Source organism: Oncorhynchus mykiss, chromosome 23, assembly GCF_057628025.1.
Source record: "Oncorhynchus mykiss isolate SJ-2025 chromosome 23, ASM5762802v1, whole genome shotgun sequence".
Lineage (NCBI taxonomy): Eukaryota > Metazoa > Chordata > Actinopteri > Salmoniformes > Salmonidae > Oncorhynchus > Oncorhynchus mykiss.
The window spans coordinates 16050304-16075640 of record NC_143044.1 but is presented as its reverse complement, the minus strand read 5'-3'; the positions used below and the strand labels follow the sequence as shown (position 1 = coordinate 16075640).

General features: G+C 41.9%; 1 protein-coding gene across 2 annotated transcripts in view; it reads right to left on the bottom strand.

Annotated features, from left to right (window-relative positions):
- The window catches only part of adam12b (ADAM metallopeptidase domain 12b), a 158842-nt gene extending 143982 nt beyond the window's left edge, over nt 1–14860 (bottom strand). For both annotated transcript variants that reach the window (XM_021580539.3, XM_021580540.3), the window contains exon 1: nt 14332–14860. In XM_021580539.3, the coding sequence (XP_021436214.3) occupies nt 14332–14440 (109 nt within the window). In that variant the 5' untranslated portion in view covers nt 14441–14860. The remainder of the gene's footprint in view (nt 1–14331) is intronic.
- Between the last annotated feature and the right edge of the window lie 10477 nt (nt 14861–25337).

The window sequence follows — 25337 nt, the reverse complement described above, 5'->3', positions numbered from 1 at the left end:
CAAAGGTATATGAAATACAAATGGTATAGAGAGAAATAGCCATATAATTCCTATAATAACTACGACCTAAATCTTCTTACCTGGGAATATTGAAGACTCATGTTAAAAGGAACCACCAGCTTTCATATGTTCTCATGTTCTGAGCAAGTAACTTAAACGTTAGCTTTTTTACATGGCACATATTGCACTTTTACTTTCTTCTCCAACCATTTGTTTTTGCATTATTTAAACCAAATTTAATATTAAGTTAAAATAATAGTGTTCATTCAGTATTGTTGTAACTGTCATTATTACAAATAAATAATATATATATATATATTTTTTTTTAAATCGGTGATTTATCAGTATCGGCTTTTGTTGGTCCTCCAATAATCGGTATCGGCGTTGAAAAATCATTATCGGTCGACCTCTACAGGGGACTGGTGGTATACAGAAGATAGCCCTATTTGGTAAAAGACCATGTCCATGTTATGGCAAGAACAGCTCAAATAAGAAAAGAGAAACGACAGTCCATCATTACTTTAAGACTTGAAGGAAAGTCAATCTGGAAAAAATTAAGAACTTTGTTTCTTCATGTGCAGTCACAAAAACTATCAAGCACTATGATGAAACTGTCTCTCATGAGGACCGCCACAGGAAAGGAAAACCAAGAGTTACCTCGGCTGCAGATGATACATTCATTAGAATAACTGCACTTCAGATTGCAGCCTTAATAAATGCTTCAGAGAGTTCAAGAAACAGACACAACGCAACATCAACTGTTTAGAGGAGACTGCATGGTCAAATTGGTCAAATTGCTGCAAAGAAACCACGACTAAATGATACCGATAATAAGAAGAGACTTGCTTGGGCCAAGAAACACGAGCAATGGACACAAGACCGGTGGAAACGTGTCTTTATGTCTGATGAGTCCAAATTTGAGATTTTTTGGTTCCAACCGTTGTGTCTTTGAGAGACGCAGAGTAGGTGAACGGATGATCTCTGCATGTGTGGTTCCCACACTGAAGCATAGAGGAGGAGGTGTGATGGTGTGGGGGTGCTTTGCTAGTGACACTGTCTGTGATTTATTTAGAATTGGAACTCCTTCAAGACTGTTGGAAAAGCATTCCAGGTGAAGCTGGGTGAGAGAATGCCAAGAGTGTGCAAAGCTGTCATCAGCTTTCACCCAAGGCAAAGGGTGGCTACTTTGAAGAATCTATAGTCGTGGCCAAAATTATTGAGAATGACACAAATATACATTTTCACAAAGTCTGCTGCCTCAGTTTGTATGATGGCAATTTGCATATACTCCAGAAGGTTATGAAGAGTGATCGGATGAATTGCAATTAATGGCAAAGTCCCTCTTTGCCATGCAAATGAACTGAATCCCCAAAAAACATTTAGACTGCATTTCTGCCCTGCCACAAAAGGACCAGCTGATATCATGTCAGTGATTCTCTCGTTAACACAGGTGTGAATGTTGACGAGGCTGGAGATCACGCTGTCATGCTGATTGAGTTCTAATAACAGACTGGAAGCTTCTAAAGGAGGGTGGTGCTTGGAATCATTGTTCTTCCTCTGTCAACCATGGTTACCTGCAAGGAAACACATGCCGTCATCATTGCTTTCAACAAAAAGGGCTTCACAAGCAAGGATATTGCTGCCAGTAAGATTGCACCTAAATCAACCCTTTATCAGATCATCAAGAACTTCAAGGAGAGCGGTTCAAATGTTGTGAAGAACGCTTCAGGGCGCCCAAGAAAGTCCAGCAAGCTCCAGGACCGTCTCCTAAAGTTGATTCAGCTGCGGGATCAGGGCACCACCAGTACAGAGCTTGCTCAGGAATGGCAGCAGGCAGTCTTGAGTGCATCTGCACACACAGTGAGGCGAAGACTTTAGGAGGATAGCCTGGTGTCAAGAAGGGCAGCAAAGAAGCCAATTCTCTCCAGAAAAAAACATCAGGGACAGACTGATATTCTGCAAAAGGTACAGGGATTGGACTGCTGAGGACTGGGGTAAAGTAATTTTCTCTGATGAATCCCCTTTCCCATTGTTTGGGGCATCCGGAAAAATGCTTGTCCGGAGCGCTGCCATCAGTCCTGTGTCATGCCAACAGTAAAGCATCCTGAGATCATTCATGTGTGGGGTTGCTTCTCGGCCAAGGGAGTGGGCTCACTCACAATTTTTCCTAAGAACACTGCCATGAATAAAGACTGGTACCAACACATCCTCCAAGAGCAACTTCTCCCAACCATCCAGGAACAGTTTGGTAACGAACTATGCCTTTTCCAGCATGATGGAGCACCTTGCCACAAGGCAAAAGTGATAACTAAGTGGCTCGGGGAACAAAACATCGATATTTTGGGTCTATGGCCAGGAAACTCCCCAGACCTAATCCCATTGAGAACTTGTGGTCAATCCTCAAGGGATGGGTGGACAAACAAAAACCCACAAATTCGGACAAAATCCAAGCATTGATTATGCAAGAATGGGCTGCCATCAGTCAGGATGTGGCCTAGAAGTTAATTGACAGCATGCCAGGGCAGATTGCAGAGGTCTTGACTCTTTGCATCAACTCATGTAACTGTCCATAAAAGCCTTTGACACTTATGAAATGCTTGTAATTATACTTCAGTATTCCATAGTAACATCTGACAAAAATATCTAAAGATACTGAAGCAGCAAACCTTGTGGAAATTAATATTTGTGTCATTCTCAAAATTTTGGCCATGACTGTAAAATCTAAAATATATTTTGATTTGTTTAACACTTTTTTGGTTACTAAATGATTCCATATGTGTTATTTCATAGTTTTGAGGTCTTCACTATTATTCTACAATGTAGAAAATAGTAAAAATAAAGACAAACCTTTGAATGAGTAGGTGTGTCCAAACGTTTGACTAGTTTCCAGCTACAATAGTCAAATCAAATCAAAGTGTATTTGTCACGTGCGTCGAAGACAACAGGTGTAGTAGACCTTACAGTGAAATGCTTACTTACAGGCTCTAACCAATAGTGCAAAAAAGGTGTTAGGTGAACAATAGGCAAGTAAAGAAATAAAACAACAGTAAAAAAACACAGGAGTCAGGCTGATTGAGGTAGTATGTACATTAATGTATAGATAGAATACTATGAATATATGATAAACAGTGTAGCAGCAGCATAAAAATAGGGGTTGGGGGGGCACACAATGCAAATAGTCCGGGTAATTATTTGATTACCTGTTCAGGAGTCTTATGGCTTGGGGGTAAAAACTGTTGAGAAGCCTTTTTGTCCTAGACTTGGCACTCCGGTACCACTTGCCATGCGGTAGTAGAGAGAATAGTCTATGACTGGGGTGGCTGGGGTCTTTGACAATTTTTAGGGCCTTCCTCTGACACCGCCTGGTGTAGAGGTCCTGTATGGCAGGCAGCTTAGCCCCAGTGATGTACTGGGCTGTACGCACTACCCTCTGTAGTGCCTTGCGGTCAGAGGCCGAGCAATTGCCGTACAAGGCAGTGATGCAACTGGTCAGGACGCTCTCAATGTTGCAGCAGTAGAACCTTTTGAGTATCTCAGGACCCATGGCAAATCTTTTTAGTTTCCTGAGGGGGAAAAGGCTTTGTCGTGCCCTCTTCATGACTGTCTTGGTGTGTTTGGACCATTCTAGTTTGTTGTTGATGTGGACACCAAGGAACTTGAAGCTCTCAACCTCCTCCATTTACAGCCCCTTCGATGAGAATGGGGGAGTGCTCGGTCCTCCTTTTCCTGTAGTCCACAATCATCTCCTTAGTCTTGGCTACGTTGAGGGATAGGTTGTTATTTTGGCACCACACGGCCAGGTCTCCGATCTCCTCCCAATAGGCTGTCTCGTCGTTGTCTGTGATCAGGCCTACCACTGTTGTGTCGTCTGCAAACTTAATGATGGTGTTGCAGTTGCAGTTGTGGGTGAACAGGGATTACAGGAGGGGACTGAGCACACACCCCTGTGGAGCTCCAGTGTTAGGATCAATGTCTACACTTTATTTCTGATCAATTTGATGTTATTTTAAATGGACCAAAAATGTGCTTTTCTTTAAAAAACAAGCACATTTCTAAGTGACCCCAAACTTTTGAACAGTAGTGTATTTACAGTATGGTACACTGTATACTGTGTGACTGACTTCAAGCTGAGCGTGGGAAAGATATGGAACCCCCTTCAGTTTGTCAGTATCTCTCTCCATGCTCCCCCTCCTCGATCATTGTGGTCATCTGAGGTCCACACTGAGCATGCTCAGATTATAGCAGGCCCAGTGGGATTCCTGTGTGTCCAAGAAGGAACTGAAGGGAACCCTGGCCCCTGGGAAGGTGGAGAGAGGAAAAGAGGGAGGGAGTGAGGGAGAACTAAGGAGTGGTGATAAAGCCCTGCTATCACCAATGAGAGGCTCTGGGAACCACAACTCCACCAGTAAACACAGAGAGACTGTTGTTCTCTTCATGTTCTCTGAGCTCTACTGCTATGCATTAGGGGGGCTTTGGTTTTCTGTCTGGAAATGCCACCGGGAGACTGGATCATGGTGTGTGTGTAAGAAAGAAGTCTGAGAACTCAGGGCCTACAGCAGGGAACTACAGTGTCTATTTTCCCTATCATCTCAGCTGGAGATCTCATCACTCTCTGTCACTTTATCTCTCTCTGGTTAATGGGACTGGGACTCTTTGAAGAGTCATCAAACAAACTGTCATCAAACAAAGTGTCAATAGACTGTGCTCCCAGCATGGCCCAAACTCCATTTATCCACTGTGGTTCGTATCCTAGCGAAATGAGACCTGGTGCGTGAAAACCGCGACAGACAGTGTTTAACAGTGGCCACAGTCTGCGGCTAGAGTGCAATTTTAAAAGAAGACTATGCAAGTAAGTCAAGCAGATGTCTTTTAATAAAGGTTTCAACACTAGCTCTAAACTCTATTCCCCATCTTTATTCATGTGGTCCCTCTGATCTTACACACTGAAACACTTGTTTATTATTTGTTGTTAATATAGAGACGGATGAGAGGTCGTCAATGTGTGTGTGTCTGTGTGGTTGTGCATGCGTGTGGAAGGGTGCATGCAATGTCTATCATCTCTCCGTCAACAGTACTCTGGAATCAGGGAAAATGTTGACATGCATGATCATTCTCATATGCTTGATCTCCCCTGGGAACACGTAGAATTATAAATAAAACCCTACGTTCCCATATGTTTTCTGGTGAGAATGTTGGTATGCCAACCACAGTCCAATTCCCATATCCTTGGCACAAAGAAAAATCAGTTGCAGACTACATTCAAAAACCAAGTCTGCCTGGCAGCAACCCTATTATACGCACACAAAAATAATAAGTAAATACAGTGAGGCAAAAAAGTATTTAGTCAGCCACCAATTGTGCAAGTTCTCCCACTTAAAAAGATGAGCGAGGCCTGTAATTTTCATCATAGGTACACTTCAACTATGACAGACAAAATGAGAAAAAAAATCCAGAAAATCACATTGTAGGATTTTTAATGAATTTATTTGCAAATTACGGTGGAAAATAAGTATTTGGTCACCTACAAACAAGCAAGATTTCTGGTTCTCACAGACCTGTAACTTCTTCTTTATGAGGCTCCTCTGTCCTCCACTCGTTACCTGTATTAATGGCACCTGTTTGAACTTGTTATCAGTATAAAAGACACCTGTCCACAACCTCAAACAGTCACACTCCAAACTCCACTATGGCCAAGACCAAAGAGCTGGTAAAGGACACCAGAAACAAAATTGTAGACCTGCACCAGGCTGGGAAGTCTGAATATGCAATAGGTAAGCAGCTTGGTTTGAAGAAATCAACTGTGGGAGCAATTATTAGGAAATGGAAGACATACAAGACCACTGATAATCTCCCTCGATCTGGGGCTCCACGCAAGATCTCACCCCGTGGGGTCAAAATGATCACAAGAACGGTGAGCAAAAATCCGAGAACCACACGGGGGGACCTAGTGAATGACCTGCAGAGAGCTGGGACCAAAGTAACAAAGCCTACCATCAGCAAGGGCATTGAAGATGAAACGTAGCTGGGTCTTTCAGCATGACAATGATCCCAAACACATCACCCGGGCAATGAAGGAGTGGCTTCGTAAGAAGCATTTCAAGGTTCCCATAGAAAATCTTTGGAGGGAGTTGAAAGTCCATGTTGCCCAGCAACAGCCCCAAAACATCACTGCTCTAGAGGAGATCTGCATGGAGGAATGGGCCAAAATACCTGCAACAGTGTGTGAAAACCTTGTGAAGACTTACAGAAAACGTTTGACCTCTGTCATTGCCAACAAAGGGTATATAACAAAGTATTGAGATTAACTTTTGTTATTGACCAAATACTTATTTTCGACCATATTTTGCAAATAAATTCATTAAAAATCCTACAATGTGATTTTCTGGATTTTTTTCCTTCTCATTTTGTCTGTCATAGTTGAAGTGTACCTATGATGAAAATTACAGGCCTCTCATCTTTTTAAGTGGGAGAACTTGCACAATTGGTGGCTGACTCAATACTTTTTTGCCCCACTGTAAGTATTGTATTACATGGGCTGCTTATGGTTCCTGAATACATTCCCTTTCATTCACACCTGATATTTACAGTATTTTTACAGTGTTTTAGTCTCTTGAGGAACACAAAGCGAGAGAGAGAGAGAGAGAGAGAGAGAGAGAGAGAGAGAGAGAGAGAGAAATGTGTTGAGAGATAAAGGGCAAGAGTCAGAACAAGAGAGAACAGAACAGTGGCTTTTTGCCAAGTTGGTTTCATTATCTCCTTAGCCTGTGATCAATGTCATATTACCCACAGTGCATTGAGGTGTTTCCTTGAGTACATCTCCCTAGCGGTACACTTTTCTACTTAAAGAACGTCAACAACCACCATTCTATATTTTGATCTAGATAGAAAACATATTGCCATTTTATTTGAAGGTTGAAGGTTGAGAGAGTGAGGGGAGCTACAAACATTTCAGATATTCAATTACCGATTACATCAATCTAACTTCAATGATCTTTGAATGAAGAACTATCTACTGAAGTCAATAGGGCTGCACCCATTCTGTTAGCACTAACAAAGGCCAATCAAATCCATTTTGTAGAATGTATCTTTTAACTGCCTGCGCTTCTAGCAGCAAAGACTTTAATGTCATTTCATCACTCTGAAAGTATAGTACTAAAGTACAAAGGCAGACCCATTTATAAGACACAAGCCTCCTTTGAACGAGCCAGTTATGGTTTTAGGGCTAATGCTACAACATCAAAGAAAAATATTTAACAATTTTCCTTGTTAAAACTTTACTGTATCACTTTGCACACAATAAAAAAAACAGTCGTTGAAACAAATCCTATTAGAAATCCTACTCTTACACTAATAAAATCTATAGCTAGTGCTAGCTCTCTCCTCTGTGATGTTTATGATCAATCAAATAAAATTATATTGGTCACCTCCTTCCTAAACAACAGGTGTAGTGTGTGTGTGTGTGTGTGTGTGTTCATAGAGTCAGGGCAGGAGAGAGTGCAAAAAAGTGTATATGTGTGGGTAGAGTCCAGTGCGTGTGCATATATGTCAGTGCAAGAGAGTTAGTGCAGAAAAGGGTCAATGCAGGTTATCCGGGTAGCCATTTGATTTGCTACTTAGTAGGCTTGTTTAGTAGTCTTGGGGGTAGAAGCTGTTCAGGTTCCTGTTGGTTCCAGACTTGGTACCGCTTGCCGTGTGGAAGCAGTTTATGGCTTCTTTGACAATTGTTTCCTCTAACACCGCCTTGTATAGAGGTCCTGCATGGCAGGGAGCTTGGCCCCAGGGATGTACTGGGCCGTACTCACCACCCTCTGTAGCTCCGAGTGCCTTGCAGTTACCATACCAAGCGGTGAAGCAGCCAATCAAGATGCCGTCAATGGTGCAGCTGTAGAACTTTTTGAGGATCTGAGGGCCCATGCCAAATCTTTTCAGCTTCCTGAGGGGGAAGAGGTGCTGTCGTTCCCTCTTCACAACTGTGTGGGTGTGTGTGGACCATGTTCATTGCTTAGTGATGTGGACACAGAGAAAGCTCTAGACCTGTGCAATTACAGCACCATCGCTGGGGCATGCTCGCCCCTCTGTTTCCTGTAGTCCACGATCAGCTTTTTTGTCTTGTTGACGTTGAGGGAGAGGTTGTTGCCCTGGCACCACACTGCCAGGTCAGTGATCATTCCTACCACTGTTGGGTCATCAGCAAACGTGGTGATGGTGTTGGAGTTGTGCGTGGCCACGCAGTTGTGGGTCAATGGGGAGTACAGGAGGGAACCAAGCACACCCGAAGGGCCCTCATGTTGCTGGTCATCGTGGCGTATGTGTTGTTGCATGCCCTCACCGCCTGGGGGCCCCACTTCAGGAAGTCCAGAATCCATTTGCAGAGGGAGGTGTTCAGTCCCAGGGTCCTGAGCTTGGTGATGAGCTTGGAGGGAACTATAGTTATGAATACTGAGCTGTAGTCAATGAACAGCATTCTTACATAGGTATTATTTTTGTCCACATGAGTGAGGGCAGTGTGGAGTGCAATAGAGATTGCGTCATCTGTGGTTCTGTTGGAGCAGTATGTGAGTTAGAGTGGGTCCAGGGTGTCTGGGATAATAGTGTTGATGTGAGCAATGACCAACCTCTAAAAGCATTTCATGGCTATAGATCTGAGTGCTACGGTGCGATTATAATTTAGTCATTCCAGAAACAAGTCTATCACCGTTGCCGCTTGTTATAGACCCCCCTCGGACCCCAGTTGTGTCCTGGACACCATATGTGAATTGATCGCCCCCCATCTATCTTCAGAGTTCATACTGTTAGGTGACCTAAACTGGGACATGCTTAACACCCTGGCCATCCTATAATCTAAGCTAAATGCCCTCAATCTCACACAAATCATCAAGGAACCTACCAGGTACAACCCAAAATCCGTAACCATGGGCACCCTCTTAGATATCATCCTGACCAACCTTCCCTCTAAATAGACCTCTGCTGTCTTCAACCAGGATCTCAGTGATCACTGCCTCATTGCCTGCGTCTGCTATTGGTCCACGGTCAAACGACCACCCTTCATCACTATCAAATGCTCCCTAAAACACTTCAGCGAGGAGGCCTTCTAATTTACCTGGAAGGATATTGACATAATCCTGTCAGTAGAGGATGCCTGGTTGCTCTTCAAACGTGCTTTCCTCCCATTAAGAAAATGTAGAACTAAGAACAAATATAGCCCTTGGTTCACCCCAGACTTGACTGCCCTTGACCAGCACAAAAACATCCTGTGGCATTCTGCATTAGCAATGAATAGCCTCCGCGATTTGCAACTTTTCAGGGAAGTCAGGAACCAATATACTCAGTCAGTTAGGAAAGCTAAGGCTAGCTTTTTCAAACCGAAATTTGCTTCCTGTAGCACTAATTCCAAAAAGTTTTGGGACACTGTAAAGTCCATGGAGAATAAGAGCACCTCCTTCCAGCTGCCCACTGCACTGAGGATAGGAGACACTGTCACCACCGATAAATCTACGATAATCGATCATTTCAATTAGCATTTTTCCACGGCTGGCCATGCTTTCCACCTGGCTACCCTGACCTTGGCCAACATCTCAACACCCCCTCCAGTTAACTGGATTTCTTAGAACTGTCCGGATTAGTGTACCGCTCCTGGAAAGCAGCAGTTCTAACATCCAGTGCGGATGTTGCCTGTAATCCATGGCTTCTGGTTGGGGTATGGTCACTGTGGGGATGATGTTGTCGATGCACTTATTAATTAAGCCAGTGACTGATGTGGTAAACTCAATGTTATTTGATAAATCACGGAACATATTCCAGTCTGTGCTAGCGAAACAGTCCTGTATATTAGCATCTGCTTCATTGGACAACTTCCGTATTGAGTGCATCACTGGTACTTCCTGTTTGAGTAAAAGTGCTCTAGAGTTTTGTCGCCTCTAGTTGCACAGGTGACATGTTGGTAAAAATTTGGTAAAATATCTTTTAGTTTCCCTGCATTAAATTCACACGACCTATACAGGTCGTTGAGTGTGGTCTTAGTGCCAGTATCGGTTTGTGGTGGTAAATAGACATCTCCAAAAAAACACTCTTGGTAAACAGTATGGTCTGCAACTTATCACACGGTATTCTAACTCAGGTGAGGAAAAACTTGAGACTTCCTTAACATTAGAGATTGCACACCAGCTGTTGATGACAAAGAGACACCCCTCCTCCCTTCATCTTACCCGAGTCTGTTCATCCACTCTTGACGATGCATAGAAAAATGCTATACAGTACATACAAAAGTATGTGGACACCCTTCTGTGGATTAAGCTATTTCAGCCACACAGGTTGCTGACAGGTGTATAAAATCGAGCACACAGCCATGCAATCTCTATAGACAAATATTGGCAGTAGAATGGCCTTACTGAAGAGCTCAGTGACTATCAACGTGGCACCGTCATAGGATGCCACCTTTCCAACAAGTCAGTTTCTTCTGTTAAGGGAGATCCCTGAAGTGTGTGTGTACGTGTCTGTGTGAGTTAGGGTGGGGCTTCCTATGCCTGACGTGGTGGGTTAGTGAGATCTGCCTCCAGCAGGCACACCCATCCCTCAGGAGCTTCAGAGGAATCCTCGGCATAGGAGCCATTTTCCAAATTGTTCTCTGCAGACCCAGGATTCTGCCTCTGAGCTCTGGGGATCCCATCATGGGGACCTGTGGATTATGGCCTTCTGTAATTGAAGGCCAGAATGTAGGAACAACTAACAGCCAGCTGTGGAGAAGCACACTCCAGCTATCACCTCAGTGTCCCCAACACAGGGGTTTTAGTACCTCTGCTCACCATCAAAAGCATTCTAAAGGTCAGTCCATAAAACTGACCAGGGTGAAATGGCTAGAATCAATAAAATAATGATTAAGATGTGTAGTTACATAGTCGTGACACAGCACTCTCTAGTGTTGATTAGTTAAAAAAAATAAGTGACTGTAGGACATCATATTTCCCCTGCTCTGACAGCTACAATCAATGTCAGATTGTATTTTCCACAATCTTTGTGTCAAGTGTGTCACAAAGTACATAGCAGGTCATGTTAAGTGAGTGATGATGACACTGTCTAAACCAATAGTGACATGGTGCTTAGAAAGTCCTCAAAACTGCAACTGGCCCAATGACCCACCCATACACTGCATGTGTCTGTCAGTTCACTCTGCCGTGCACAATGAAGCCCTCTCCCCTCTCCTTCATTCCTTTCTTTACCTCTCAGTTGGCATTTAGGCTCACCTAACATGGCCCCACTATTGGAACACCCCAGCATGAACCTCATTTTATGCATGCCTTATAAGGACATCCAATTGAGAAGACAGGCATCTAGCATGGCACCTCTCTCCATGAGTATACCTAAAGAGGGCATAGGGTTCATGCCTCGCACTGATAATGTCAAAAAGCACTCACTCTGAGTGCTTTTTGTCTGTGCCCAGTGTGGTCATCTGTTCTGCTGCTGTGTCCACTACAAAGAACTCCTAGGTTTGGAAATGCCTTCCTATCTCTGCCTGTTAGCAATGTACTGCAGAACTATGGCTTTTGTTAACAAGTTCTTTATAAGAAAAATGAATTATGTTTCGATGAACTGATTGCCTACTGACATTTGTGTAGACTTGAAAAAAGTATTTTGTCAACCGAAACGTTGACAGAGAAATGTGTTTTTCTTATTTTGTTTCTACAATGGGTTTTGTGTGTGTGTATGAAGGGGGATTCGAAGTGGACACACATGCGAGTGTGTTTTCTATATTCACTTGTGCACTCATGTGTGCATGCATCTGTGTGTTGGGATGCATGTCAGGTTGTGTTTGTCTGTTAGCTCCCAGGGTGGTGCAGCAGCAGCGTCTGGCGAGCAGCAGGTAGCTAAATCACACAGACAACTTTAATGACCAATGGCAGCTTTCAGAGAGAGACACTCATAACTGTTCCTCACAGTCCCAAAACGACAATAACTAATGCCAACATGTCCCCATAATGTCAAAGGCAGCCAATGAACTAGAGGGAGGGTGTGGCAACGGTGGCGGCCATCACCCATCCCATAGCATTCTGAGAGGATACAAGAGTTACATCTAAGGAAACGGCGATGAGCGCTACACTCCTCAGAGAAAGAGTGTGTGTGTGTGTGTGTGTGTCTCAGACTGTTTCTCTGTGTGTCCATGTTTGTGTGGTCAGAGTAAAATCTTCTCTCCCTGGCCCTTCCTTACTATTTTGACACAACCAACGACATTATATCCCTTATAATGAATGCAGTTTACCAGGGCAGCAGTCTGACTGAATATATAATATCCTCAAATCTAATCAAGGTAATTCGGCTCCCTAGTCTAATTATTTATTGAAGACTGGATTAATCACAGGTTGTACACAACCTTGTTTAAATCTATGTAGACTAATAGGAATAAACATGATTAAGAGTTTATCGGTCTGAAATGAAACCGACATTCACTACGATGCTATTTTCAAAGTAGACCGATTACCCAATCATTTTTGTTGTTTGACAACCCTGTAGTTACACAGTAATTAGGATAACTTCACTCCTCTAGCCTTACAGCATGTGATTATAGTTTAGCAACCAAATTCACATTTTCTCTGGATTGACAGTCCAACTTTTCTGGGAGTTCTGGGAGACTCCACCTCCTTTGACAATCACCAATGAACACACAGTAGGATCTTACAGCCTCTATGGCAATGAATTATATGAACTGTGATAAGAATCCAGAATGGCATTGAGTCTGAACTATCCTTTCAGTTCTCTCCAAATTGCCAGTGAGAAGGTGAAGATTCTCGAACTATCACCTATTGAACAAGTTCTACGAGACCTTGAATCTTTACCTCCCTGCTATAGCCCACACATGACTGATCACAAATGACACATCAGTATCTTATTATAAGAGTAGAGCACGTCCAATATTTTACATTTGTTGATGAAGACATTCCAACTACATGGTCTATCCTGCAATTTAAATGTATAAGTGGAGAGATCTCAGTCGATATCCTGCTGACATCCAAGCAAGGTTTTGCAGTATTTCAATACACACCATCCTCAAAGTATTTTTACGACCTGTTTAGAGTCATGCAGGACCAGAGTGTAACCTTTGTAGGTTACTAAAATATATTCTGGTTTAATGGCCTTTCACAGAGTGCAGCAGATGGAACGATAAACACTGTCATTATCATCCCTCCCTTCTGTAATGAGGAGATGATAGAGAAACCATTTATATGTCATGAATAAACTAGGCTATAAGAGGTGTTATGAAACATAGGCCTATCCTAACCCATCTAAATCCCTACACTCACTAATGTTATGTTTCATGGAGAGACCATAGAAGTGGCTCAAACACAATTCCACCCAGGTTACCAAATACCCACTACAAAACTCTCTTTATCCTAACAGTTTCTTAACTTCCCACTCCCTCTGTACCACTGACTGAGTCAGAAAAGCTCTACTCAAGAGGGTGGGAGATGGAGGATAATAGCTGTTCTGAGGCCAGTCCCTTTGGCTAAATCCAGCTGACAGGCTGAGTGTTCACAGATGCCCTCACTAGATCCTCTCTCTGATCAAAGGACGCATCTCAAATGTAATATTATCAACAATGTACAGTGTTTTAGCAATGTGCAAATAGTTGTGGTACGAATAGGGGGAAGAGAAATAAATAGATACATATTGGTGGTATTTACAATGTTGTTTGTGCTGCACTGGTTGCCCTTCTCTCTCTGTCGCTATTTCTCTCCCTCTCTGTCTGTCAGTCTCTCACTCTCTCTGTATGTATCCCTGTCACACACACACACAGATTAGATATTTTTTTCTCACTCACGCATACTGTACAGTAATCACTCATGAATATTTAATTCTTCATTTTGATGTATGTATTTCTGCAATCTGAACATAAGCAGGCAATGTGTAGTGTGTTAAACTCATCTATCCAGCACTGCTGTCACTGTCTGTCAGACTTTCCTGCTATTGTCTTATTTTACTGTGCAGGAAACAATAGCCACAGGATGCACCACAGTAACAAACCTCTCTCTCCCTCCCTCCCTGTCTTTCTCTCCCTCTCTACCTCTAACACTCACACACATTTGTATTACATTTGGCCAAAATAGAGATGCAGAAAAAACTGTTTGTTTTTTAAAGTGGAATTGCTCACATCTGCATATTTTTTAATTTGTTGCCTGTGATTTTTGCATTAATGGAAAACTTTGATAAAATAGCTGAATTAAGGTTGATTCCATTTTAATCCATTTAGACTGACGTTAACAGACATTTGGTACACACTGTATACTGTGTATAGTACAAAGAATAAAAATGTCAACATTGCTAATTGAAATAGAGACTTACCGTCATGTAAATTCAGAAGTGTGTTGTCTGTTTTGCCCGTTGCAACGGACATGGACAAGACATAAAAAGCAATCAGAAATGAAAAGTTATTCCAACTCCAGTTTGTCATGTTGCCCGGTTTTGGGGAAAATGTGTTCGGATTGTATTACGGAAACGACACGACCAAACTATGCTGTCTACGATTGATTGACAGGATGCGGGATGCAAAGCAGTAGCCTAGAGTCGGATCAGGTCCGAAACTCCCCAGAACTAGATCACGAAATCGGAGCTTGTCAAAAACTTTTTATCCAAGCATGTTGAAATCCCTGCATGCTGCGCTCAAGAACTTGGCAATTATGTCTCCAAGACATTGAGAAGTGAGTTTGAAAAAGGAAAAGTAGACCGGAGCGACAGAAAAAAAGAGAGAGCCTACATAAAGAAGTCTGATTCACGAGACCAGCATACCCTTTCACATCGGAGCCGCTACGCTCTTCTCCTCTACAATGAGCGAGAAGCTATGAACACGCATGATGCCCAATTGATGACGTGTGTCGCGCAGCTGAGAGTCGAGTGGAGAAAATCTATCTTCCTCCAGCAGGTGGCGTTTTTTGTTGTTTCGCCCAACAAGCAAGGAGTGTTTCTATGGAGGTCAATGAGAGAGTATCGAATTTGGATAGATAAAAAATAAAAAATAATAATCCAAATATTGAACAACTTGTTAGGTTGTGGCCATAGACTTATAATTCATACAAGGATTTTGGAATCTGTAAAAATGGCAATTTGACTGTTAAATGAAAGATTCACGCATTTTGAATGTTATATCGTATTTGTGCATCTCTGAGCGACGTTCTATCGATTCCTGGGTCATTTCATGTTTTCACGTGTATCTGAGCCAGTCAAGCAGGCAGAACAGCTCTAATACAGCCGGTATAACGAGTTTTGCATCATGCTATTTTGTATGCTTCAACAATATTGGGAAATTATATTATTTTATACTAATACAATTGCTCAGAGAAATATATTTAGTTTAATAACAAGTAATACATGTTTTATTTGAAAAGTATTGGTCAAAATGAAATATTCTTCTCAATAAAGTATTCAGAAGTTTAGTATTTGGTCCCATATTTCCAGCGCGCAATGACTACATCAAGCTTTGTGACTACAAACTTGTTGGATGCATTTACAGTTCGTTTTGGTTGTGTTTCTGATTATTTTGTGCCCGATAGAAATTAATGGTAAATCATTGGTAATGGTGAGAGGTTAGCATGTCTTGGGGGTATGATCTTTGACCCTATGTAAACTTTCTCAGTCATCATTATTCATAATTAATTATATGCATAATCATGGTAGCATCCACATAAATGGTCCAGTCAATGTACCCCCTCCGCGAAATACGTCTGACAGATATTATTTTATAAATAATAATTATGATAAAATGTCGGCTTAAACATTTATTTGAGTAATTAATTCAACCCCCTGAATTTAACCCCCCTTGAGTAATTAATGTAACATCTCTCCTTGATTCCTCTTATCTACACTGAACAAAAATGTTAACACAACATGTAAAGTGTTGAGCCGAAATAAAAAATCCCCCAAATCCCCCAAAATCTTATTTCTCTCAAATTTTGTGCACAAAATTGCCTACATCACTACTAGTGAGCATTTCTCCTTACTGTACCTGACAGGTGTAGCATATCAATAAGCTGATTAAACAGCATGATCATTACACAGATGCACCTTGTGCTGGGGACACTAAAAGGCCACTTTAAAATGTGTAGTTTTGTCACACAACATAATGCCACAGAGGTCTCTAGTTTTGAGGGAGCATGCAATTGGCATGCTGACTGCAAGAATATCCACCAGAGCTGTTGCCAGATAATTTAATGTTAATCTATCTACCATAAGCTGCCTCCAACGTTGTTTTAGAGAATTTGGCAGTACGTCCAACCGGTCTCACAACCGCAGACCAGGTGTACAGTAACCATGCCAGCCAAGGACCTCCACACCAGGCTTCTTTACCTGCGGGATCGTCTGAGCGGGGTGGAGGTGGTGCTGATGTAACAGTATTACTTTAGTCCGTCCCCTCGCCCATACCCGGGCACGAACCAGGGACCCTCTGCACACATCAACAACTGACACCCACAAAGCATCGTTACCCATCGCTCCACAAAAGCCACGGCCCTTGCAGAGCAAGGGGAACCACTACTTCAAGGTCTCAGAGCAAGTGACGTCACCGATTGAAATGCTATTAGCACGCACCACCGCAAACTAGCTAGCCATTTCACATCCGTTACACTGAGGTGTATTTATTTCTATATTAAAGCCCTTTTGTGGGGATAAACTCATTCTGATTGGCTGGGCCTGGCTCCCCAGTGGGTGTGGCTGCCAAGTGGGTGGGCCCATAATCTCTAAGGCCCACCCATAGCTGCACCCCTGCCCAGTCATGTGAAATCCATAGATTTGGGCCTAATGAATTAATTTCAATTGACTGATTTCCTTATATGAACTGTAACTCAGAAAAATCTTTGAAATTGTTGCATTTTGCGTTTATATTTTTGTTCAGTATATTTTACATTTTGTACCTCTGTATGTCTTTCTGCTGGGAACCTTTTTCTACCTACTTATAATTAATCTTAGAATAGTAATTTGGTTGGTATATTTGTCCTATTTCACACATGTACACGGGTTTATTACACGTGTTTATTACACGTGTTTATTGTGAATTGCAAATGTGTTTTTTTGCATATCCCAACTCCTCCTGAGACATCCTCAGAGAGTGAGGTCTCAGCCAGGGTCAGCCATTGTCAACAATGACCCTGGAGAAATTAGGGTTAAGCGCCTTGCTCAAGGGCACAGCAACAGATTTGAACTAGCGACCTGCTGCCAGAATACACTGTACCTTAGAATGTGTGGCTCATTAAATGCTTCAGCTGGTTCTCTGTTGTTGTATCGCCCACACAATATGCATTTTTCTGTTATTGATCAATAATCTTTAATCAGCTTGACTCAGACTTAACAGTAGTGACTCAAAGGAACACATCTGCTCTGTCTCCGGGATGGAAGATTAGAATCAAAATCCATAGTCGTCCCAGACAGTAGGGTATATGATCCGGAGTATGTTGCTCTGTGCTCTTGAGAGACAAAGGCATCCCTCTCCTCATAATGTACAGGCTGTCAGTCTCTGCTCAGCTACTGGAACAGGGGTAATTCGCTTATGGTTACAGAAAGTCATTCCCAAGAGAAGGTCAGTTCTATCAATACAGTGGTTTGTGGGTGTCATTAAAGTAACCCGTTAAGCCTAAAGGCACATTTAGGCGCTCATTGGAATATACATGAATAGTTGCACTGTTATTTTCTGCCTGTGTCTCACATAGTTGCATAATGCCATAATTCTCTGCTACAAAGGCCTCATACAGTATGAAGATGTGGTCAGTCTCTTGCTGTACTGTCCATGACACTTTATCCTATGCAAATGTGTCCTGGAATTTTGTTTAGCTGCCTGTCTCCAGTTTCGCATGTAATCTTTTTGGTTGTGTTCTCTACCCTCCAACTTATAGCATGATGAGTCTTCTCACCATGAAGGTGGATTTGGACTATTTCTGACATATTCCTTACATACCCCCTAACCATGGAGATTGCTTTATGCTTTTCCCAGCATGTTCAAATACGCATCTCCGTACCCATGAACATCGGTCCTGTTAATCTCTGTCACGTCAGTCACGTTTACAAGCTAGTTGTGCTCTGAGTCTGAAGTCCCTGGCTTTACCCTGACGTCTCAGCTCTGATTACGATGTCATCTTCCGGGTTTGTCGTCAAAGACCTCGACGACAAAGGGCTCTTTCACCGACGCTCCCTGTCTCCTGAGTTCCATTAGCTGGGAATTTCAGCGTTCCGGATGGGAGGCTCCACAAGCCCCAGTGCTGACCTAAAAGTCAATGACGGCTGACTCTCTCTCAGCTCTCCACATCTCAGAACCAGATGAATGACAAGTTTAAGATGCTTTTGTCTTCACCAATGTTCTGACCCAACACATGTTAAACTCTGAAATACCATAGGCGGGAGAATTATTACATTAAAGTTCTTTGAATTTTTGTGAACATCTTTACTCTAAGCATTAAATCATTCAGTGATAGAAAGCCAAAACATATACATTTGCTGATAAACCCAACCATTTCGTTGCGATCGCAGTAGCCTATATTTCAACGGCCAACACCTTATAGGCCTACAACATCTATCTTCCAATGATTTTCCACTGAGAATGTCACATCTAATTAAAAACACGACTATGACTAACTCTGCAGCAGTGTAAATTGGTCTCTAGCTGGCTGAATATAAAACATTTCTTAGAGAAAAACTTGAATTTGCTTTGGTTGAAAATTTCAGTTACAGTATGTCAACTGAGGTGGATACTTTCAAGGTATGAGGACCAGAGTGGGCAGTGTATGTCATCTTTACAGAACCTCAATTATCCCTGCAGGTTTCCACAACACCTCATGGCCCTGGCCTTCAGACTGTACACGTATAATGTAGTTCGATATAAAACCGTATGATTCCACCCTGTCCATGCCATTACCATTATAAAGTGAATACATTTCAGTCTGTATGGAGAGTACAACAATCATTGCAGCGTATTCCTCTCTCAGAGGTATACACTGTAAGCGATCATGTCAGTAGCTTGGATTGTCTTTTAAATACTATGAAGTTAATGTGGATATAAAAAGCTCTGAGAGGCAGTCAACATGCAAGTTTGAATAAACACTGTGATACGAGCAATAGCAGTGTGCAGGTTTGTCTTTTTTTAAGTAACCACATTATTCCCACACACCAGCAACAAGACTGCGAGAGTAAAAAAAAAAAACGTTTTTATTTATTTATGTAGATATAAAATCAAGGTATGCTGTAGGTATGGCAACAACAACTGACATCAAATATTTATATGTATATGTTTATTTTTTAAATATTTTTTTTAACTTCGGTAAGACAAAAGTAACTTTGTTTTAAACTTTAGTTTTTACAGCTTTTTAGTTACAGTTGAAGTCGGAAGTTTACATACACTTAGGTTGGAGTCATTAAAACTTGTTTTTCAACCACAATACCACATTTCTTGTTAACAAACTATAGTTTTGGCAAGTCGGTTAGGACATCTACTTTGAATGACACAAGTAATATTTCCAACAATTGCTACGTACAGATTATTTCACTTATAATTCACTGTATCACAATTTCAGTGGGTCAGAAGTTTACATACACTAAGTTGACTGTGCCTTTAAACAACTTGGAGAAATTCCAGAAAATTATGTCATGGCTTTAGAGGTTTCTGATAGGCTAATTTACATAATTTGAGTCAATTGGAGGTGTACCTGTGGATGTATTTCAAGACCTACCTTTAAACTCAGTGCCTCTTTGCTTGACATCATGGGAAAATCAAAAGAATTCAACCAAGACCTCAGAAAAACAATTGTTGACCTCCACAAGTTTTGTTCCTCCTTGGGAGCAATTACAAAATTTCTGAATGTACCACATTCATCTGTACAAACAATAGTACGCAAGTATAAACACCATGGGACCATGCAGCCGTCATACCGCTCAGGAAGGAGACGTGTCCTGTCTCCTAGAGATGAATGTACTTTGGTGCGAAAAGTGCAAATCAATCCCAGAACAACAGCAAAGGGCCTTGTGAAGATGCTGGAGGAAACAGGTACAAAAGTATCTATATCCACAGTAAAACAAGTCCTATATCGACATAACCTTTAAGGCCACTCTGCAAGGAAGAAGCCACTGCTCCAAACCCACTGAAAAAATGCCAGACTACGGTTTGCAACTGCACATGGGGACAAAGATTGTACTTTTTGGAGAAACGTCCTCTGGTCTGATGAAACACAAATATAACTGTTTGGCCATGATGACCATCGTTATGTTGGAAGGAAAAAAGGGGGAGACTTGCAAGCCAAAGAACACTATCCCAACCATGAAGCATGGGGGTGACAGCATCATGTGGGGGTGCTTTGCTGCAGGAGGGACTGGTGCACTTCACAAAATAGATGGCATCATGAGGTAGGAACATCTCAAGACATCGGTTAGGAAGTTAATGCTTGGTAGCAAATGGGTCATCCAAATGGACAATAACCCCAAGCATACTTCCAAAGTTGTGATGAAATAGCTGAAGGACAACAAAGTCAAGTTATTGGAGTGGCCATCACAAAGCCCTGACCTCAATCCTATAGAACATTTGTGGGCAGAACTGAAAAAGCGCGTGCGAGTAAGGAGGTTTTACAAACCTGACTCAGTTACACAAGCTCTGTCAGGAGGAATGGGCCAACTTATTGTGCGAACTTGTGGAATGCTACCCGAAACGTTTGACACAAGTTAAACAATTTAAAGGCAATGCTACCAAATACTAATTGAGTGTATGTAAACTTCTGATTAAATAAATAAAAGCTGAAATAAATAATTCTCTCTACTATTATTCTGACATTTCACATTCTTAAAATAAAGTGGTGATCCTAACTGACCTAGGACAGGGAATTTTTACTAGGATTAAATGTCAGGAATGGTGAAAAACTGAGATTAAATGTATTTGTCTAAGGTCTATGTAAACTTCTGACTTCAACTGTATACATTTGAATAAATGTTTATATCCATGGCCTTTTTTACCCAGTAGTTACATAGCAAAAAAAACATTTTTTTTAAATATTCATTGAATATTAAGTGAGTATGTATAAGGTCATGAGTCCTAGGAGGATGAGAGTGAACTAAGTGAGTTGAAGGTTTAGCAGTGAATAACTCAAGTCTGTCCTCATTCATCTCTTCAGGATCTGGCCAAGAAGTTTCTTCAAAACCACAAACAAAGCAATTAGAAATCAAAGACAGGTAATATACACAAATCCTCAGCTAGATGTTATTTCAATCTTCTATAAGCAGCTGTAGTTCAAACGGGACAGATTGCTCCCTTTAAATTGGCTTTCACTTCCATCAACTGTCTGTCTCCTGAGAAATTCCAGTGGGGGAATAAATATAACCTGCTATCTGGCCAAACAGCCAACAATGCTATCACTGCCCTCTTATACTGGAGTAATCTCACTATTTTGCCATTTAATAAAGATGCCCTTCTATGTCCTAGGATTTGCAAACAGACTGTTCTGGAAGTAAAAACAAAATTCCCCTAATACATTTTAAATTGCTCATTGTTTTCTATGAGGATTTTTCATTTCATGAACTCCCTGAATTACCAACTGAATTTATAAAAATGTTGCTCCTGGACCAGCATACTGCTGATCTGAAATGATGCATCAACATTTCAGGCATTTCAGACCATCAGTATACTTCTAGATTAGCCCATGTAATAAAAATGAGAGGCGAAGGATCAGGCACCATAACAGACAGTAATCAGAAATTCTAAAGTAAGAACCACCCACGTCGTGGACACCTTCTTCACCTGCTTTGAGGATAACACATTGCCTCCAACACGGGCCGCTCCCGAGAACTGTGAGCTCTCATTCTCCGTGACCAATGTGAGTAAGACATTTAAGCGTGTTAACACTTGCAGGGATGCCGGCCAGATAACATCCCTGGCCACGTCCTCAGAGCATGCGCAGGCCAGCTGGCTGGAGTGTTTACAGACATATTCAATATCTCACGATCCCAGTCTGCTATCCCGACTTGCTTCAAGATGTCCACCATTGTTTCTGTACCTAAGAAAGCGAAGGTAACTGAACTAAATGACTATTGCCCTGTAGCACTCACTTCTGTCATCATGAAGTGCTTTGAGAGGCTCATTTATGATCATATTACCTCCACCTTACCCGACACCCTAGACTCACTGCATTCGCATACCGCTCCAATAGATTCAAGGATAATGCAATCTTTTTTTTCTGCCCTATCTCATGTGGACAAGAGGAATACCTATGTAAGAATGCTATTCATTGACTAAAGCTCAGCCTTCAACACCATAGTACCCTCCAAGCTCATCATTAATCTCAGGGCTCTGGGTCCTGCAAAAATTAAGGCAGTAATAGAGTATACGTTATATTAAAAAATGTAAACATTAAAATACATTTTACAACAGATTTCACACAATACATTAAGTGTGTTCCCTCCGGCCACTACTCTACTACAACACACTATCCAGGAGTATGTGTGTGTATGTTGTGTATTTTATGTGTGGTTGTATGTGTGTGTTTGCACCTGTGTGTGTGATTCTTCGCAGTCCTCAATATGGAACACTAAACATGGCCTGCACAGAGCCCTAACCTCAACTCCATTGAACACCTTTGGGAGGAATTGGAACGCCAACTGCAGGTCTAATCATCCAACATTAGGGCCCGACCTCACTAATGCTCTTGTGGCTGAATGAAAACAAGTCTCCGCAGCAATGTTCCAACATCTAGTGGAAAGCCTGGTGTAAAGTATAGCAAGGAAAATAGACAAGTTCATGCACTTATCAACCGAACATCCCTGGTTATCCGTACTGCCTCTGATCTGGCGGACTCACTAATGCTTAATTTATAAATTATGTCTGAGTGGCTTTCTGTAAATTAAAAAATACAAGGAAATGGTGCCATCTGGTTTTCAATTTTTTTTTTTATTTTACCCCTTTTTCTCTCCAATTTCATGGTATCCAATTGTTGTAGTAGCTACTATCATTGCTACAACTCCCATACGGGCTCGGGAGAGACGAAGGTTGACTGTCATGCGTCCTCCGATACACAACCCAACCAGCCGTACTGCTTCTTAACACATCGCGCATCCAACCCGGAAGCCAGTCGCACCAATGTGTCAGAGGCTGGCAACTTTTGGCTAGCGCGCACTGCGCCCAGCCCGCCACAGGAGTCGCTGGTGCGCAATGAGACAAGGAGATCCCTACCGACCAATCCCTCCCTAACCCGGATGACGCTAGGTCAATTGTGCGTCGCCCCACGGACCTCCCGGTCGCGGCCGGTTACGACAGAGCCTGGGCGTGAACACAGGGACTCTGATGGCACAGCTGGCGCTGCAGTACAGCGCCCTTAACCAGATGGAGGGCCTCCCGGGTGGCGCAGTGGTTTTCTTAATATAAGGAATTTATACTTTTACTTTTGATACTTAAGTATATTTTAAACCAAGTACTTTTAGACTTTAACTGAAGTAGAATTTTACTGGGTGACTTTTACTTGAGTCATTTTCTATTGAGGTATCTTTACTTTTACTCAAGTATGACAGTTGGGTACTTTTTCCACCACTGCCCAGAATAGTGGAGATGTTCGACGAGCAGGTGTCCTCATACTTTTGGTCATGTAGTGTACACTCCGGAATCTGACAATGCTCGTTCTAAAATGTCTATATTTGTTAATTCTGATATTTTACTTTTAGATTTGTGTGTATTGTTGTGTATTGTTAGATATTACTGCACTGTTGGAGCTAGGAATACAAGCTACACCAGCAATAACATCTGCTAAATATGTGTATGTGGCCAATTTGATTTGATAACCAGCCATAAGGAAACGCCACACACAAAGTATTTGGTCCCTACTAAAACACATATAATAGATATATAACACACACACACACACACACACACACACACACACGGCACTGAAGCAACAGTGAAACATGCATACATCACATCAGTGCAAAGATCTTGATTGTGTAGACACTTTGATGATAGATTACAGTAAGGAGGAAATTCTATTAAGAGGTCAAACAGCAGCCTCTGCTGGGCATAGATTGTAAAACGAGCATGCTGAAAATGTTCATGCATTTTTCTTGGAGAATTATGTTGTATTTCAAATGGCACTTCATCCAAATATGAAAGCTGAATATCTACCTTTGTAGACGATTTTGTGAAACCCTGGGCATGTCCCTCCCCACGCATACTGGAGGCTATTGATTTTAGAATTGTTTTGATACGTGTGGACCGTATACCAGAAACATTCTATTCTGTGTACTTTTGATGTTACTATATACTAACATCCCCCATCAGGGCGGCCTAGAGGCCCTCAAGTTCTACTTTAATGAACGTCCATCTAATGCTCTTCCAAGCACCAATTGTTTTGTGGACTTGACTGAACTGGTACTAACCTCCAACTATTTTCTCCTTTGAGGATACTTTTTCCTCCAGACCAAAGGGACAGCAATGGGGAGCACTAAGGCTCCTAACTTTGCTAACCTATATCTAGGAATGTATGAAAAACAGGTGGTGCTGAATCCAGACCTTAACCTGTTTCTCTCCAATATTCTCCTAATTCTGAGGTATTTGGATGACATTTTTGTGATCCATACAGGGACCCAGGAAGAACTTTTGGAATTCCATGCTTGTCTAAACTCATTAACTACGACCTATCACAAATCAGTTTTCTTGATGTGATGGTTATTAAGGACAAATCCTCCCTCTACAGATATCTACAGGAAACCTACGGACAAAAAAAAACTCCTTAGAGGTGACAGCTTTCATTCACGTCCACTTATTAAAAGTCTCCCTATAAGTCAATTCAGTCGTATCAGAAGAATATGCAGCTCTGATGCTTCTTATCAGAAATAGACCACAGACCTCACACAAAGATTTAAGGAAAGGGGGTAAAAAGACAATTGGGTAAAACATGCCAATGATCGTTTTGAAGGGCTAGCACAGTTGGAAAGGTTTCAACCAGAAGTTAAGGAAAAGGCAGAACATGTCCCCTCATGCTTCACCCAATACTAAGGACAATATCAGGAAGCACTGGTACGTTATTGGTACTGACCCACAGTTGAAACCCATTTTTCAATATCCCCACGTAAGGTCTTTAAAAGACCCCCAAACATGAGTCATTTTGGTTAAATCTGATTACCCACCAGAGAAAATGGAAACTTTCTTGGACAAGGTTCCGGAGGGTAGTTACAAATGTGGCCAATGTGCTCAATGCAGCTTGACGCACAAATGCAACTCAGTTACCCACCCTCGCACAGGTCAAAGGTTAAATATCAAAGGCCTGATTACCTGCATGTCGACCAATGTTGTTTTTGTGTTGAAATGTCCTCGTGGTCTGTCTTGCCTAGGGAAAACCTGTAGAAGC